At 43.8% G+C, this 18,803-nt stretch overlaps 1 protein-coding gene across 13 annotated transcripts in view; it reads right to left on the bottom strand.

Annotated features, from left to right (window-relative positions):
* Window positions 1-1,241: 1,241 nt before the first annotated feature.
* MAPK10 (mitogen-activated protein kinase 10) overlaps window positions 1,242-18,803 on the bottom strand; it is a 133,096-nt gene continuing 115,534 nt past the window's right edge. For 12 of the 13 annotated variants that reach the window (XM_026041326.1, XM_026041324.1, XM_026041322.1 and 9 more), the window contains 3 exons: window positions 14,442-14,505; window positions 13,275-13,352; window positions 1,242-7,623 (listed from right to left, as the gene is read on the bottom strand). In XM_026041326.1, the coding sequence (XP_025897111.1) occupies window positions 7,481-7,623; window positions 13,275-13,352; window positions 14,442-14,505 (285 nt within the window). In that variant the 3' untranslated portion in view covers window positions 1,242-7,480. Of the gene's footprint in view, window positions 7,629-13,274; window positions 13,353-14,441; window positions 14,506-18,803 lie in introns of all 13 variants that reach the window. The other variant, XM_026041329.1, reaches the window with a different exon arrangement.

Raw genomic sequence — 18,803 nt, 5'->3', positions numbered from 1 at the left:
TTACACTTGAAATCAAGGCCAGTGTGTTCAGCAGCCGTGAAAAATCAAGTCCCAAAACAGAATCATAAAGTAATTATGGATGGCCTTTCCTCCCTCCCCTCTTTTTTTAAATGATTTGGATTTTCTCATGGGCAGAAAGATGGGAGAAGGACCCGTCAGAAACTTGTCGGGTCTGTTCAGACAGCTGCTCTTCAGCTTCTTGAAGACAGTCTGAGAGGCAGCGAGATCCCTCAACACGCCTTCAGCACTGTAAAAGCTTCTTATATTCAACACCAATCTACAGGATTCAGTCACCAGAGCACATTAGATAGAGCACCAAGCAGAATTTGTAACCCATCTACCTTAAAGCATTTCTAGCTTTATCTGTGGCCCCTAGTGAGGGCTGAAGGACAAGGAATGAGAAGCCAGGAGAGCTGTATGAGTGTACTTTTTATCATTCATACCCTTAATGCCATTCAAATACGATTCCAGAATACACTATTTTAATTACCAAAGCTTGTTTCCAAGTAAACACCACAAACACCCTTTATAGAAGAGTCCCGGTCCCGCCCGCCACGGAGCCTGGCGGGCAGCTCCCTCCCAGCGGCGGGAAACGCAGCCCTGGGCGCCGGGGCCTTCGCGCCAGCTCCCGCTTAGCTGCTCCCAAGGGGAGGGCGAGAACCGAGGTTCGCTACAGCTTTCCTCCCCAATAAACATAGTCCAAGTCCACATCTGCAAAGATCAGCAGTTTCCTCCCCCTCCTAAGGTCAAAATGGTGTAGAAGAGGCGTCATGTCTGGAGCACGTGCCGGGTTTCAGGTGCGTCCTGACTTTGGGCGGCGGGGAGGGCGCCGAGGCCCAACGCACATCTCGTGGAGCCCGCGATGGATGCGGCGGCCGGCGCTGCGCTCCGCTCGTGGGAACGCCGCAAAGTCAGGCAGCTGGCAGGAATGAGGACAGCAGCGAGGATTATCCTCGTGAGGAAGCTCGGGCAGGATGCCTTTTGCTGCGCAGGAGAAAAGGAGATGCCCACCTTGGTTTAGCAATTGCTACATGAACAGAAATCGCTGAGGCAACAGGGACCCGTGAAACACTGGTGACGGGGGCCACGTTCGGCCCTGCACCACACACAGGGAAGAGCGGATGGCCAGAATAAGAACAAAACAGTATGGAAATAAGGTTGATCCCTCAGCCAATGTCACTACTGCAGCCCAGTTACGCTGATGCTGGCTCCCCCGTTCAACTATAACCCTGCAACAACATTGGACGAGTCTCACATTCCAGTTTTAACATTGAACTGTTGCCATTGTTGGTTTTCGGATGTTGGTCTGGAGTTTTTTTTTTTCTTTTTTTTCCTTTTAAATCTACATTTATGAACACTGATACATTACAGACCTTGTCAGTTATACTTGGAAGTCTGATCATGCAGAACTACAGGCAGGTGCAACTTAGGTCTTATTACAGGATGGACATGGCAAGGTGAACAGTTGTTTCTGCTAGTTGAGCTGTGGAGCTTTGTTACTGTTGTGGCTTTAACGTATACTGGCCATAAGTCCCACTTACTCCATTTACTAAATATACAAGATTCTATATATACACTGAAACCTCCAGGACCCTGCCCTTTTCAGTTCAGGACTGAGTAGGAACAAGGTCCAAGGTCCACCAGATTCAGGCATACAGTGGCCTTGTTGTAGATCAAACAGAAAGAGTGTGCTGGATTATTACATATTAGTTACAGAGAGGGGAAAAAAAAAAATCCATACAACTATTTACATTGTAAGTATCTCGCTTTCCAGAAGACAAGAATGGCCCTGTTCAGTGAAAATTAGTCAGAGAGACAGGCTTACCTGCCTGAAATGATAGGCATGGCAGGTACACATTTATTTCCCAATTTGACTGTGTCTTCCTTCAGTAAGTGCTTTTCAGCTTCTCCCTTCCTACAGGTAAAAAGGCACCACTAGCCCCAGTAGAAGATTTTCAACATTCTTTTGTCAAATCATCCCCTCTTTACAACTTCAACTTGCCCTGGGTCAATGAGCCTGAATAGAAATGAAGTTAAATAATTCAACTCTTGTAATGAATAATGGAAAAAATAATCAGGCCACATTGGCAAGTTCCTACTGCATTACACAGATCCCCCCCCACTAAATCCCACTGGCCCAGTCTGGTTTCCAGCTCATCCGTCAAGACGACACATTCCCCCCGCCCCCTTCCCCAAACCTCACCTTTTTAATTAAGACATTAATGGATTTGTGGAATACTTAAGCCCCCGCACAGTGACCGTGTGCACGCGTGTCTGCATGTGCACGTGTGTCACCTGGGGCTTGCAGGCAGGTCACTGTCCTTTGCCAAGGGGTGGAAGTTCCTATAAGCAGAGCCATCAGATTCTTGAAGATGTGCGAGTAGGTTGCAGCCATGCTCTCCATCCGTGTCCTAACTTGGGACTCAAGAGGAGAACTTGGGTCAAATCTGAATGCAACACCAGGATTCCAAAAACCATGTGCCTATATACTCCCTCTTGTTCACCCACACACATAGAGAAGCAAGAAAACAAAACAAAAACAATAAAATCCTATACTTCAGGTGAACCACTAACTCACACTTGCTTTTTCTTTTGTGAGAGACTATTAAAAGTCTAATTCTCCTCTGCAGGTTCTCTTTCATATTGCTTTTCTAAGAAGCACACACAGTAGAATTATGTGACTAACGTGTTATTTTGGTTTCTACCTTGGTTGAGATTTCATTTTTTTTTCACGCTTGAATTCCAATGCAATGTTAAAATCTCCGCAAGCATAAAGAAAGGTGTACTGAAGTAGGCAGTAAAAACACTTTTGATCCTTTGTAATATTGCAATGATGCTATATAAACTAAAAATTGTCATTAAAAGACATTTTCAATTAAAATACTACATTTAACAATCATTTCAGAATCCTAAAACCAAGCATTTCTCTCTGCAGGTACTGGCAGGTTTGTCGAAGCTGACTTTCTCAGACAAACAGTCTGTCAGCCTAATTCCATGAGAAAAATCTGCTGTTAAGAAAAAAGAATCAAAAATATGAAAATACAATCCGAATGGGTAAGTAGCAGTATTTTTGAAGTCTCCCCAAAGGCATTGTACCTGTCTAATTTCTTTAGCCCCAAACTTGAAAGTCAAGAAATATACATGAAGGTAAAATCATATATATATATATATATTCTTTATTCTTGGTTGTCAATTTAGTAGAGTGATACATATCACCCTCTGGTTTGTGTAATTTCTTGAGACTTGTATCACACAGGAACTAGAGACACCTGAGTGCCTTAGGGAAGCACCCAGTAAGGCTTTCTGGTGCCTTCTTGGCCAAGCTACTGTACTTGCACCCAGCTTTGGTTCATGTAACAAAAACTTGCTAAGATTTCTTTACGTATCTGTGCCAGGAAATTCTAGACAGTATGAGGGGATTCCTAACAGGAGCACAACTCTCAGACAACACTGTGCAACCAAGTCAAAGAAATATTTTTTCTCTCTCAAAATATATTGCATTCTAACAGAATGTGGTCCAAACTTAGAAGGTAGCATTGCAGCTCTCAACTCAAGCCAGGGCAATTTCCAAAACTATAGAATATTTGGATTCAAAACATGTATAACCTTTCATCCACTTGAAACAAATCATAGTTCATGCTGCTTTAGAACTATCAGAAGAAAAAGGGGGGGAAGCTTTCTGGGAGTGATTCTGTCCTTCTTCTACACTTGCAATATTATGCAGAAATATTTCACCTGAAAATAAAGTGGGAATGTTCTGTCATTTTCCTCTGCATCTTCTCAAAGCTGTTCCCTGCAGTTGGTGCACTGACAATCAAGAGGCTTCTGTCATTTTCCTTGCTCTGCTCATGGCTCTCCACATGACTTCAGCCAGGCACATGGGACAGGAATTCTTAGGGTCCTCAGGCACTTCTGAGGGCTAATTTTCCAAAGCTGCTGCTGAAGGAAGACTTGCACCTGTGCACTGGGAGCCCCAGGCTTGCAGACTGCCCCATAGCAGCCTTGGCAGATCTCTCATCACTCGGGGCGTTCCCAGTTCTCTACCTATCTGTAATGGGGGCAGCTGTAGCTACAACTGCAAACCTTGGAGTATGAGCAAACTGCTCTTCAAGTACTATTGACTGTGATTTTATCCAAGAGGCAGGTTTGGAAAATCGCTGGCAAGAAAGAGAAGAAGAACATCTATTTCATCATGCTGCACAGGATACAGGAATCAAGAGAAAAAGGCTGGGAGCTCCCCCATTTCAGGGAGCCTGCATTCCTGCAGCACCAACCTCCAGAGCCGGAGAAGAGCCCAGGATCCAATTCCTATTTGATGGCCACTATTTCAGGCTGGAGAGGACCAGAAAAAGGCAAGAACAGACCTGTCAAGAACTACTGCTGTTTGTCACTGATGTTTTTCTCTCCTAGCCTCCAATGTGGGCAGCCCCAAGTCTCCCTCACATCTGCTTCTCAAAAATGAGACCAATTAAGGATGAAAAGAGGTGCAGTAATTGTCATAGGCCCCATTTCATCAAGGCAATCCAGCACGTGCTTAGATGGATCACTACTAAGCAAAGGACTACAGCCCGTGCTAGCTGAAATTCTGTGTGCATCCCTGTATCTCACTGAAAGGTTTATGGATGCATTGGGGCTTTGCAGAATCGGGGCTTTTGAGAATAGAGCTAGATACCTTCCAGGGTTGAGAGTTATTTTAGCACTTACCACTAGGGCATCTTCTGCAGTGACTGGTTCTTCCCCTCATGAACCCAAAACAAGACTGAAAAATACCATTTGCCTATGCCACATCATCCTAATATCATTGCCAACACACTGTCACTACTCCTAGGTTCTAATTCCGTGGTATTTTTGCAGTTCTTGCACACTTGACCTCTCTGAGAAACTTGCCTGTTTTTGCCTGTGTGTGCAGGGGATGTGGTGCTGTAAATAAGACACACCATTGGTCACTAGGACATGTAAAGTGGCCTTTAAAGGGGCAATTTTTAAAAATAAAATTAAATGGAGATAATTGAATTAAAAGGGGAGATTAAGTAATGGTATAATTAATTGATTTTTTGATTAAAATCTGTCACGATTTTCATCTGGAAATAAGACCTTTTATTATTGCTAAGAAGTCACCCTGGGGGTTATTGCCTTCATACTCACAAAGCATTGCTGTTTACCTTGGAATACTTTTAAGATCATTGGCTCTGACCTGTGAGTTACATCATTAAACAACGACTTAACGTTTCATGGCTTAAGAGAAAATATTGCTCAACATTTTTAGCAGTAGTAAATTATTGCTTTCACAATTACCGCTTTACTGCTTTTTAGTTTTTACAAAATCATCAACCTAATTTTATTGTCAATTTTTTTTTTTTAAAAAAAGTTCACCATATACCTGGGGGAAAAAGCATTTCCTTTAGCAATTCTGAGACTGCTCTGAGCTCTGAAAAATTACTCTGAAATTACTTTATATCCATTTGACTTGAATTTCAGGAGAATGAGCTTTCTTTCCTTTGAACAGAATGTCACTCAATACTCAGACTTTCCCCCTAACCACAGGATGGCAGATTTGGGAGTTACCCAACAAAACAGTTATATTTTAGTAGATGTTTCAACAGCTAACAGCACTGGATTTAAAATATCCATAAACTTATTCTAAACAATTTATCTTTCCAACATGTGGAAAAAGTCAGATTTACTTTTTCATCATTTCACTGTACCTGAAGTTTAATCATTTCATGTTAAAAGGGCACACTTTGGTAAGAGGAGAGCTAAGAGCCACAGGTCTTGATTTCCAGTTCAGACAATTGTGCTCTTGCAATGGGAAATGTAAACGGGTGCTCTGGCTAGGAAAAAGATCAGTTGCCCTGCTGTGTCTAGTCTTGCCGATCACCGATTTAAAAAACCAAACCAAACCAAAAACCCACAAACCAAATACCTTGTTGTCATTTACCACTGGAAATCCTACTTGTTATTATCTGGCAACATCCCATTTGCTTCTCAGGCATTGTTGGGTTCTTTGGGCCTTAACAAACCGTCTAAGCCACCCGAAGAGACCCTTTGAGCCCAGTGCACCAGCTGGCAGCGTTTGCTGTTACTTCCAATATTGCTGTTTCTTCCAATACGTGACCACTAGACCTGCTCACGCGGCCGCTCCTTCCCACGTATGCCGGCCCATAAAACTTTCTGGGGAGTGGGAGGTTCTGCCACAGGCAAGTGAAGAGCCAGAAGCACCTACAGAAGGCCTGCTCTCGTAGGCAGGGAGATTCCTGCCAGGGAACGATCATTTGGGAAAAGAGCCTCTTGGCGGCGAGCACTGAGAGGGGGACTGGGTTGCAAATAGCCTTTCTCTACTCGACTGACTTGCTAAGGATCTAGACATGAAGAAAACAGAACTGTGCCCGTCCTTTTGACTGCAGTCTGTTTCCCCAGCCCTGTCACACTCCCTTAACGCACAAAGACACAATCCAATGAATAAGAGCAAGTCTATCTACAAATCAAGAATTAACTTGCTTAGTAGTATCAGGAAAGGTTGCTCACTGAGATAAATCTTTCTGGGCTTAGACATACGTGAGAGACCTTCAGTCTTGTTTCCCGTAGCTTGCAAAGATACATGTGCTTCCTTCTAACCAGGTCTTAGCTTGGCATATCTGCTCTCAAAATCAGAATAACAAGTGTTAACATTCACAAAGAAAAAAAAAACATTTTTATGTGAAGCTCTATGGCATCTTCTTTCAGTACAAACAAGTATTATTTCAAAATATATATACACATCTCTCAGCAGAAATTTTGTTGCTACATCTTCAAGTGTCTGAGGGAGCTGCAGTTGCCCATGGTTATTTTCACTTCCCCAAAATCCTCACTTAAGATATGCAACCTAATGTGGAACAAACGAATAGAATATATACTGCTAACGTATCACTTATGCACTGATGCAGTTCACCTGAAACGGGCCACTGAGTTATGGGGAGCACACACACCATGCACACGTGTAGCCGTGCGTCCCCGTGGCGCCGCACGTGCTCCGGGCACGGGCACGCACGTGCTGCTTGTGCGCTGAGCAAGGACACAGCTCAGCCCGCCGAGGCAGGCGGCGCCCAAGCGGAGCGTGAAGGCAGACACACACGTTTCTGAGGGGCTACTGCACACCTTGTCATGCCAGTGTGAAAAGGACAGTTGCAGGTTGCTGGTTTTGCAGCCATAAATTTTACATCGTAGGGTGACGGGGGGAAAAAAGGATTCTGAACTCCTTTTTCCCCCCCCATCCCTTAAGCGTCATTGGAAGAAGACCAAAGCAGAGCATCTACACGTTAAATATACACTTGAGCTTAGCTGCATTACATAACTCTGTAGGAGAAGCAGGCTGAAAAGATTTTGTTTGTTGCCTTTAGATCTTGGTGTGTTTTATTTCTCTCGCTTTTAACTCCTGTTCTTTTTTTCCCCCTACATTACATCATCCTCTGAAGAACGCTGGGTTTCGCAGGCAGGCGGCTAGTCACCTGCAACAACCGAGGGGTCCCGCAGAAGCTTCCAGGCTGCTGTCCGTGTCAGACGCCAGGGTTTGATCCGTGGACATGGAGGAGATGTCGTTGACAGATGAGGATGGAGGGAGGCTTTCACTGCTGTTCACTGCTGCACCTGTGCTAAGAAAACGAACACCAACGTGATTAAACCTGAAACTCCAGCACTGCTCGGGCTTTCAAAAGCAGGGGGCACCCACGCTGCGGCACCGAGCAGGTAGGTACACACACCATTGTAACCAACTGCAAACGTGAGCACAAAACAGGCTGCACAGGCAACAGAAGTTCAGGCGATAGATAACATGAAGATATCCTCACAGGAAATTCTTTCTTGTGACCAGCTTGTTTTGAAGAGGTAGCTTTTGGTACACTTACTACTGCCTTTTATATCTAGATTTCTTCAAGTTACAAATTAGAAGTCTGCTGGGCACACAGATACCCATGAGACCATTCAAATAAAGAAAAAAAAAATACAACCAACCCTCCTCCACACTTTCTCAAAGTCCCAGTTTTCTTGCAGATACTTCAGGAGAAGTGGCAGCATCAAACAGTGCAGTGTGAGAAAAACAGGAACACGATCCTAGAAACAGCACCGTACACAGTGCTGTGGGGCTGCCAACGGGAGCTACTCCTTGGGACACACAGGCCTGCCTTCTGCAGGAACACGCTGGTTCATTCTTACACTACAGAAAAAGCTGTGTTGGCTTTTCTTATACAAAAGATCCAAACAGATTTTCACGTCCTCACATTAGACAAGAGAAATTAAGAACAAGAGAACACACAATATAATCCACAGAAAAATACAGCACTATTAAATATTTCTTAATACAAAACCCATTAGCAATCTATATAGCAAAATGGTGATACGGAAAGAAGGGAAAGGATTTCCGGTACTTTCCCATTTGCAATTAAAACATTAAGGACAGGCCAAACAGCGCAGCACTGAGAGCGCCGCATGCAGAGGAGCCCACCCAGGTGGTGGCTCTGCTGCTGGGCAGGAAGGGAACATGGTTCTGTGCCAGCCACTGATGCTGGGCAAGGAGCAAGACACAGAGCAGGTGAGATCCAGCTCCTGGGAGCTGCTCCCGGCCCTGCCGTGCGACTCCAAGCCGTGCTCCAGCCTCCCCTTTGCAACTCACCAACACATCAAGAACGCGCCTATAACGAAAAGTAAACTCCTCATACAACTTGGACATCTTGGCATTAGCTCAATTTTTTTCTTTTAAAACAGAATGAGTTTGGAAACTTTTCCTCTCCTGAAGACCATAAGCAGGGCACAAAATGCTGACCTTTCCCCCACCACAGTTATTATACCCAATTCATCTTAGGAGAGCTAGGTAAACATGACAAAGCTTGGGGTGGTGGCCAAGCTCTCACGGGCTCAGTAAGACAGCGCTGGGAAGCAGAGGACAAGTGTCCACCACCTAGTAATAAAGAGTGAGAGGAAGCCAGTACAGCTACATAGCAGAACAAGGGAAAGATATTTCGATAAAGAGAAAGGCATCCCTTTAGCCTGAAGTGAGCGCTCAAAGACAACAACTGGAAGGATCATGAATTCTTGAAATCATGAAATATCAGGATAAATACGAGGAACAGGCCAAAATATTGTTTGAGGAAAAACTACTGAAAGGAACTGGAACTGTTTTCTTCCAGCAGAGCAGTGGAAGCTCTGTCCGAGAAAAAGCCAAGTCCTGACATGCCACTTCTCTGCTTACCTTCTCTCAAAAGGTATTGAAAGGGAGAGAAAAATTAAAAAGAGAGCGAGTGCGCGCACGTGCATGGCCTTCATGAGCTCACAAGCAACCTGGATAGTTGAGAACATTTCTACAGCTTTTTTTCTTACCAACTTGTGTCTGGTATTCATATGTGTGAGCATGTTAGTCAAAGAAATATCTTGAACATTCAAGAGTCTGAATGTGCAAATGGATATGTCAAGGGGAATACAACCTGGCAGATCATCAGGTGCAGGATCTGCTACACACACGTGTGACCACATTCAGCGGTGAGCATCTGCGGCACAGAAACCATTCTGTGCAGTTTTCACAGTTCCAGATCAGAATCCCTTTCTCACAATTATCGTTTTTCTTTTAGAAATGTGTTTCTTGGAACCAAGTTTGCTGCGAAATATTGCACAGGCCTTTTATTTCCTCATCTCCCTGTTGCATACCAAAGAATGCCAGCTCCCCACGACAGGCATTTAAAGAATTTTGCCACTATCCCAAGCTGTTGAGTAGTACAAAATGATGTGCACTATTCAGTTTGCCTTGCAGGTTAGAAATGCATGTGCCACCATTTTTATTTTAGGTTTTACACTGTCTATAGATATACTTGTATTCACTTTTTTTAAAATCCAGGAGCAGTGAAGCAGCCTTTATCTGGTCCTTTGCTCAAAACTCAGCTGCACCACAGCGTAGATTGAGGTATGTTATTAGAACTAGATGGGCGGGAGGTAGCTATTAATCACCTCATGACATGCATACCAGTGTCCTGAAATATGTGTCCTTGTCAACGGAATTAGAGAAATTCCTAGGAAGGCAATTAACACCATATTGCTCTGACGTTGCCTCCTTCTCATTTTGTTCACGTCCATCTTTTCGACCAGACTGTGATCAAAGAACTCAGAATAAAAGAGGAGAAGAAAGCCAAGGACTAACATATTTACCAGGATAATCCGGAGGGCTCACAGTTGCCCGTAACTCTTGTTCACTAGTTATTGCAAGCACAGAATGTTTTGCTTACACGTGAGGACATAGGTTACTTTGGGACAGCATTAGAAACCTTAAACAGGCTTTTGCTGGTCACACACACCTATACACCTGCAAACAACTCCTTCCACTCACTCCTGTGCTACTAGGACTTTACGCAGGTAGTTTTGAGCACCGTGATCTAAGGAAACCTAAGTAAACAAAAAAAGCAGTAAGAATGAGCAAGTGTCTAATAAATATGACCTAGGAAGGCTGACTTTAAAGGAAAGATGACTGATGAGGCAATGTGGTAATGGATTTCAAGTAAGCTAAAAGCTGCCAGAAAGAAAAACGTAGGAAATTGTTCCCCTTGTCCTCAGGAGACAAGACAAGAAATCACAGAGCTAAACTGCTGCAGGACTAGATTCAGGCAAGACCTTAGAAAAAGCTTTCTGAGAATGAACAAGACAGTCTGCAGAGGTTTCTGGATGATTGGACTGCAGAAATAACTGCTGGCAACAGTTTTACCCAAAAGCGATTTTTTAATTTGGGCATGAACACAGATTAGAGGGGCACCTCAGGATCCCCAAGGGCCGCATTTGAGGCACTAGGGGATTGACATCCTAGTATGCAGGCACTTACTGGGCTTGCAATATGAATGGATACCAGTCTTGGTACTCTCAACTTCAGCTCTCCCTGCAAAAGCTCTTATCAAGCAATCATGGAAAGTCTCCTCCTGCTTGCCTGACTTATTGATGAGACTCTCAAACCTTAGCCTTCTAAATTCCTGCCAAGAACACTGACCAAGCACAACGTGTGTGTTGAGGCTTTATGTCATTTACTCTTAAATAGACCAGAGAAAAGTTCCTAAGACCACCAGGAAGTTTGTTATTCATCAGGAACATGACCACACTGGATCAGTGTTCTGCGTGGCTTGCGATCCACTTCCACATGTGCCAAATCTCCAGTGAAGTTGTCACCTTATTCAAACTAATGTGTTGCATACGGGCAAGCAGCCTAAACAGAGGCAGAGAGCTTCATGACAGAAGCCTTCTCCAAAAAGTTCCCCAAGTAACAAGCTCATCTGGGTAGATCATCTCTCTCTTCCTCCTGCTTCTATTTGCCCCCTTACCTTGGGACTACACCTACTGTAACAGAGAAATATCTAAAGAAACATTGACCGACTGTGGAATAACTGTGTTCATTACTGCCTTTCTTTGACAACTAAGACTTTATGTCTGGTAATTCTATCTACCAAAGATTTATCTTCAGAAGGGAAGAAGAAAGCGTGCATCTTCATTGTATCTGCTCAGACTATTTCCTTCCTTCTCCTCGAACTTGACAAGATCTGGCTCTTGCTTCACAGGCCTCCTACTCAAAGAGCAATTCCCCCAGTTTACTTCGCTGTCAACAGAAAAATAACCGAGTTCCCAGCAGTGACCACAGCATTTCACCAGCCCAAAGCATCACAGCTGTTACAGATGAAAGCTCATCAATTTTTCTGCTCTACAGCAGGTTTAATAGCTCAGTTGCTACTTGCCAACAGCACATGTCAAGTCTGCTCAGCACTGGAAACTGTAAAGAGCCCTCGGAAGCCTTGCTGTGTTATATCCTTTGCTTTCTTTGGCCCTCTTATCTCTTACATTCTAACAAATCCAGGCTGAACATCTGGAACTTTTTAGGCCATAATTTGGGTAATATTTAGAGCAACTTGAACAAGCAGAATTGCTACCAAATCTGAACACAGGATGCCTACAACTGCTGACTTCTTTTACATCATTCTTTCAATACTTGGAATAAACTTAAGTGCACCGAGTCACTGAAAATGGGAAAGCTACAGAGCCACGTTACAACCCTATCTCAGGACAACATTTACACAGTTACTACACTTGCTTTACAATTTAAAATCAAAGAGGACCAGTAAAACAAAAAAACGCTTAGAAAATTGCATGTTTGTAAATAAATAATAAAGTCTTCCACATGGGAAAGAATGTGAACTACATAAAGGTAATCTCTGTGCAGTATCCACAAATTAATTCCTGGACCCAGCAACTACAATGTTATTGCCTCATAAATCAGATTGCACCCACAATTCCATAGGCTGCGATATTAAACAATGAGAATTTATTAGATACCTGTCATGTGCAGATTTATTTTCAATGGTGGCACAGTATTTCTGTAAGTTCAATTTGCATATTCTGTGCTTGCTTTGCTGCTCAGCAAGAACACAATGAATTGCTTTTCATATCTTATTTTATCTAAGTCAAAACCCAGGTGTAGTGCTAAAGCCCTAATATCACCAGACAACACTGCATTAACTTCTTTTCTGATCATGCTTTCCCTTGTCCCATCACTCCTAATGCTGCCTCTTGAATTATCTTACGCAGAAAACACTGGAATGAACAATGATATTTTCCTGAAAGATTCTGTGGAAGTTCTATCCATAAGCATGACAGGAATGATATGTTCAAAAACAGGGCGCTTCGCATCTGTCAGTTAAAGTGAACCTTCAGATACCAAGTCTCAGATACCAAATAATTGTATTAAGCGAATAAAACTTGGCCGAGTGGGAGCGGGTAGAGAGAGACTTATTTGCTAAGCATGACGATGGCAGAGGGACTTGGTAGGGAACAAGAGGAATATGAAGAGAAGCAAACCATGTGACTGTAGCTCTACAGGGGTACATCCAAGCTGCTGTGTGTCTGATCCCCACAGCCTGGAGGAGCACAGTTAATCTGTTGCCCTAACGACTTAATTTTACAGTCAGAGAGTCCATCGAGTGCCTTCCATAAAGCCAATAAGGAAACACCTGGAGGGACTTTCTAACAAAGGAAGACTGGCAACAAGAAATATTATTAACCCCAAACACATTGAACATCCTTGTGTGTAGACCAATTTTTCGAGCAGTAACGTGACACTGGTATTCAGCTACTCCAGCTTAACCCGTTATGGTCACTACTTTGCCTAAAGACTTTTGAACCTGGCATAGGTATCTGCTGGTGTTACCCCATGGTGTTCCAGCCATCTCTGCTCTCATTTGGCCACTGTGGAAAACGCACTGAAGTGATTCAATGGGGCTGAGTACCTGAAGGAGAAGGCTGTCCTTTTACTACGCCATTTTTAGTCTTTTCTTCAGAATTCATAACTTCTTTGTAGATGAGTTCTGCAAAGCACAATTGGAACAGTTACAGATAGGCGAAAAAAAGAAAAAAAAAAATCACAGGATGCAACAAGTGCTTTCCCAACACAAGCGATTAACTGTAAACGAGTTCTGGCTTCTCCTTCACTAACTCCTCTTCCTCCTCTTTCACCTATCCTTATTTCCATTGCCATTCCCTCTAAGAATTATGTAACAGCCTGTACTCCAAGTCTGGCATCATTACGTAGCTATTACTATAATGTACTTAGCCTGCTCGGGGTATTTAAAAATAAATAAATAAATAAATAGGGATGAGTCACATCACAGGATGAATCACATTACACCTCACTCCTAAATGAAGGCCCAAGCGCACCAGGAAGGGTCTGACCACCTCTGCAACATATTGTAACAAAATCCAACAGGCCAGATGTCCCATTCTTTAAAATGGACTAAAGAGACTGCAGCAAAACCTTTCTAGATCATTACGTGTTGACAGAATGCAACCCGTAAAGCAACTTTTGGCCATGTACTACTCTGAGAAGCATTCATTTTGGGCTTGGATTTTTTTTGTATTCGTTTTTATACTGCTCTGGTGCACGTTTTCTTCATCTGGAAAGGAACTGCGGCTGTCGCTCCTTTGGCACAGCGCTCCCACAGGCTCACCTGGTCAGCACTACCTTAGTTCCAAGGGTCTAAATGCTCTGCTCGCCTAAGGTCTCTAAGATCTCTCCTCTCCTTTTCGGAGCTGTACTGAATCAAATGGAAAAAACTAGACCAGAGAAATCATTTAGTATTACACTACCTAGAAATCAAGCAGCACATTAACACTGTGTTAATTACTTTGAAAACACTCTGCCATACTGTGCTCCCCAACAGTGGTCTATTCTCAGATGACATCCTTAAGTACCAGAATCTGCACTTCCTATGATCATCTGTGTAATGAGATAATGATGAAACTCAGGATATTCCCTACATATGTGCTGCTAAGTTCCAGCTTATAGGCCTATATAGTGTCAAAGAAATTCTTACGGGTTTACACAGCAGCAGTTCGAAGAGGGACGTGGTTTATATGCTACACAAATGCTGCTGCACACAATGCAAAGCTGTGCTTACCTTTCCATTCTTCGATTGTATGTTCCCTTTCATCCAGCTGTTTATCATATATCTGAGGAGGAGGCTGCAGAAGAGAAACAAAACTAGCAGGTTATTTTTGATATAAATAATTACAAATACTTGAGTGAAAATGAGGTCTCTTCTGCTTTGCTATTCATCCTGTACATACAAAAAGACATGAAGCAGGTGAATATCTAGGGAATGAAAACTTCTGGAGATAAGCTGCATCTCTAAAAGAAATCATAATCTTGCTCTTGGTTCTATTTTTAAACAAGCCTAGTCCTTGCAACTGAAATAGGACCCAAAGTAACCCAACTTTGGCCAAAAGGTTTTATCGTTATTTTTTAGCTGCTGACAATGTCACCCAAATTGCAAATCCTGAAATGCATGGAGATATGTGGAAGGAACAGCACACTCTGACCCTCAACATCTGCTTTAAGTGCACAACAGCTTGGTGCATACATTTTCTCTCCTCATGTTTGCCACCAAATTCACCAGTCAAACCACCAAGAAGTCTCCTCCTTGGAGCTCCTCCTTCATCCTACTGAGATCTCCCCACATCTGAGATATTAATATCTACAGAAGAAGGAAACACCATCTACAAGGTCTTACTTGCCCATCAGTAATTCCAGTGACTTTCACCTTGGGCCAAGTGTCTCTGCAGCCCAAGATGTTTTCTGAGTCAGGAAAAAGCTGAGAACTTGCTCTCAGGACTCTATGAGCAGCTGCATTTCTCTGTGAGCCAGAACGGCAGGGATACATCCCTGCTGTGCTTCCACCCCCAAATGCACCAAGCAGAGAACCAAAAGGACCACGTGAGCAAACGCGCATTCCTGGCCCCATTCCTCGAAAATGAGAAAACCTTCATCTTAAATCTCTTCTCAATTACTTCAGCCCATGCCTGAAGCAGGCACAACTGCTCACAAAAGGGTCAAGAAAGGCAGCAGGCATCATGTCCTGGATGAGCCCATGCTCAGCAGGCATCTTTCTGTAGGGAAAGCCCACCTTCAGCTCCCTTGTTCCCAACCTCCCTGTCCGCAACAAGGGCGGCCTCGGGGGACGTCAATGCTGGATGTCGCTCGCCACAGGACGCCAGGGACTGCGGCTGCTCACGTGGCCCTAACGCTGCACGGGTGCTCGCGCTGTGGGGCCGTCCCTGCGAGCTGCCAAAGCCAGAGCTGCAAAAGGGCTCCTGGCAGCAGGAGCGTGAAGGGGACCCAATATCCAGGGTGAGCAGCACGGGAAGGAATCGCTCCTTCTCCCGGCAGGCTAGGCAACCTCTGAGGCCCTGGCAGAATAGAAGTGGCTGGAGCTCCATCAACAGCCGCACCAGGCACCCAGGCCCTCCATGTGGCTGTGAATCTTTCCCCTCTAAATTCCCCGACGGAGGGAAAGAAGTCTTCAGCATTTCAGTGATTCCACGGTATAAAGCTGAGACCACCACAAGAGTTTCAGCAGTGAGGTCATTTTCCTGTGATACTCGCTAATGGGAACGACAGACCTTAGTATATGATTATCAACCTGATGACACCCACACAGGCCACTTACCCCCTTTTATTAACTTTTTTTTTAAAACCAGCTTCTAGGGGGAAGAGGAGAGGTTTGGATCACAAGCCTTGCCACTGCAATGGCACAAACTGAGCAGCTGCTGTACCCGGCCTCTGCTTGAGAAACGGACACTTGATTTTAGTCTTTGCTTCACTTGCTAGGAATTGTTGTCCTCGTCGTCCTAGGAATTATTTTTGCTACCCATCGAACTGAAATGGTTTAGAAAATGACTGACCTCATCATTCTTCATTTAACTATCACAGGACACAGTGGCTATGTTTTAGAAATTATTACAAATCCAACTTAGATGATTATTTTACACATGATTCAGAAAAAAAAAGTGCAGAGCCTGGATCAATCCTATGGGTGGCAGCATCTAGCTGCATTTTAAGGTAGCCATTTTCTCCCTAAATCACATGCACTTGTAAGCACTGGATTGGCAAAAATAACAGAGAACAGAAGCTATTTTGGGATGTGGAAGAAAAGGAAGGAATTATATTTTTTGTCTATATGAAAATCACTGCCTTTTCAATGGTTCTTTTTTACAATTTGCAAATGGATTCTTAATACTTACTACCCACCAATCATAATAAAAATCATTCAAGAAAAAAAAACCCCACAAAATAAAGACATCAGATAATTTCACAACCTTTCCTTAAAGAAAGGAGGAAAAGAAAGGTAGTGCTCTTCATGTAAGCAGACAAACTAACACAGATGCAGATAACTGGATTCCTATCTTATCTTTCTAACATCCATGCAAGTAAAGCTTTTGGCTAGTTCTGTCCTTGAATCCTTTGGGAAAATTTTGCCCAGAGCTTCCACCAACGGAACTGCGGTTCCTTTGAGCTCTGAGCTGTTTCCGAGTGCCCTGCCTGCAGTGAGACTGTGCAGCAGGAGTGCACATTGTTCGGCGTCACGCAGCCCCTGAACAGCTTGCACACGTGGGTAACGACAAGCTGGAGAAAGCTGTAGTTTGGCTGGAAAGGGAAGAGAAAAGCCAGCAAATGCCTTTTGCTCCTGTAACGACCGCTTCTCGCTGCCCTTTCTAAAGGCTGCTGCAGAAGCTGTGTTCAGCTTCCTTAATTAGTCAGCTATAACGGGGTAGATGGAGCTGGCTACACAAAATATCTGTGTACCACGTACAAAGCAGAGCTGAAAACTTCTTCTGAGGGATAACAGATGTGCATTAATGACATAGAGCAAAAATAAAGTGACATTAAAATCCTGTAAGAGATCGTTAAAAGCACCTATGGCAGCTCACCCCAGAGGTTACATACAGCATCTGGAAAGGAACACTCCAAAAGTGCTTCCTGGTCACCAGGAATGCTCAGTATTCACAGGCAAAATAAGAGAAAGCTGTTCTTTTTTTCACTGCAGAAAATGTCACCTAATTATTCAAAGTTAACATGCAGGCTGGCCTGCACACAACAGCAAATGAGCCCTTGTGTTAATTCACACCTCAACTAAGATATTCCTGGGCTAGTAAACGGTGTATGCCACACACAGTGGGGACCAACAATAATATCTAAGCCTAATTTGGAATTCAGTCAGCAGAAAATACCCGAGAGCAACCTGTGGCAAACTATGATCAGTTTTGTTCACCTAGAATGGCACAGTGAAACAGTGCAACAGCAAACAAAGGCTCCCAGCTAGTAGGGCAATAGGAGATCAGGCAGAAGTGCACAAGATTCCGAAAGGAAATAATTTCTATAACATTTATAGATCAAGAGATTAGGATTATGTCATCAGCAACTGCCCAGGAACGGGAATTCTTCTATGACAGATTCTTTTAGAAACAAACAAGCAAACATTTTTAGACCCCAAATTACTTGGCCTATTTTTTAGGAAATGACCCAGCCTTTGGAAAAATAAGGATTAGATTTTAGTCCTGTTAAAGAGGGAAAAAAAGTATTGCTGTCAAGAGGGGAAAAAACAAGCGTTGCATTCCTGTCGTCTCCCATTCCTGTTACAGTCTCTGCCCATTAGAATAATATGTCCTGATTTTATTGCCCCCATAGAGCCTGTGAAGGACCATTAACTTGCAAGAGACGTATAAAAAGGGATTGTGGCTGCCACGGAAGCGTGCTTTTTACGCAGAGCTGTTTTATCTGTTCCTCACATATAATTCTGTCAATCTGGTCACACGCAGAGGGTCATTACCTCCAAGTTAAACCTTGACCCAATCGCTCTGCCTTCTCCCGACACCGCCTCCAGGGCTCTGCTTCCTCCAACACACGCTGACACGTGGGGATGCCGCGGCAGCTCGCTTGCAAACTCCCCAGCACATCAAACGCTTCCGGGTACCCTTCCTCCTGGCCCTCCCAAACACTGCACTCCGGATGCTGGGCTGCCTCTGATGCACTGATTTACTGGGGCAGGTACGCAAGTCAACTAAATCCTCGCCCTTTGCTATTATACTTGAAAACACCATATCCTTTATTACCTTTCCACCCTCCTAAATTCAGTGTTATCTCTACTGTCTAGAGTTGTTGATATTGGGAGGAATCCTGCCTAACATTACAGACTATGGCAGGCAGGCTCAATCACAACTATTCACTTACGATCGATCAATCATCCATGGATCTACGGAAAAATACAGCTAACAAAAAACTACAATGAAGCAGCCTGAGATAGATGAAAGTAGGTGAGCCCAAGGTAGCTAAGAACTGCTCTTTGGAGGCATCTGCCTCTCTGCACTCCCTCTGGACAGGGATTAGATCACTAGCTCCACATAAATGTGAACCTTCTGGGCAGCTTAAGTGAAATGCATCTTAGTCTTTTGGACTTGCAAAGATGAGAGAAGCCTGTGGGTTA

This window comes from Nothoprocta perdicaria, unplaced genomic scaffold (genome assembly GCF_003342845.1).
Source record: "Nothoprocta perdicaria isolate Ctin4 unplaced genomic scaffold, notPer1 scaffold_281, whole genome shotgun sequence".
In the NCBI taxonomy this organism is placed as follows: domain Eukaryota; kingdom Metazoa; phylum Chordata; class Aves; order Tinamiformes; family Tinamidae; genus Nothoprocta; species Nothoprocta perdicaria.
This window is presented reverse-complemented; position numbering and strand designations above follow the sequence as displayed.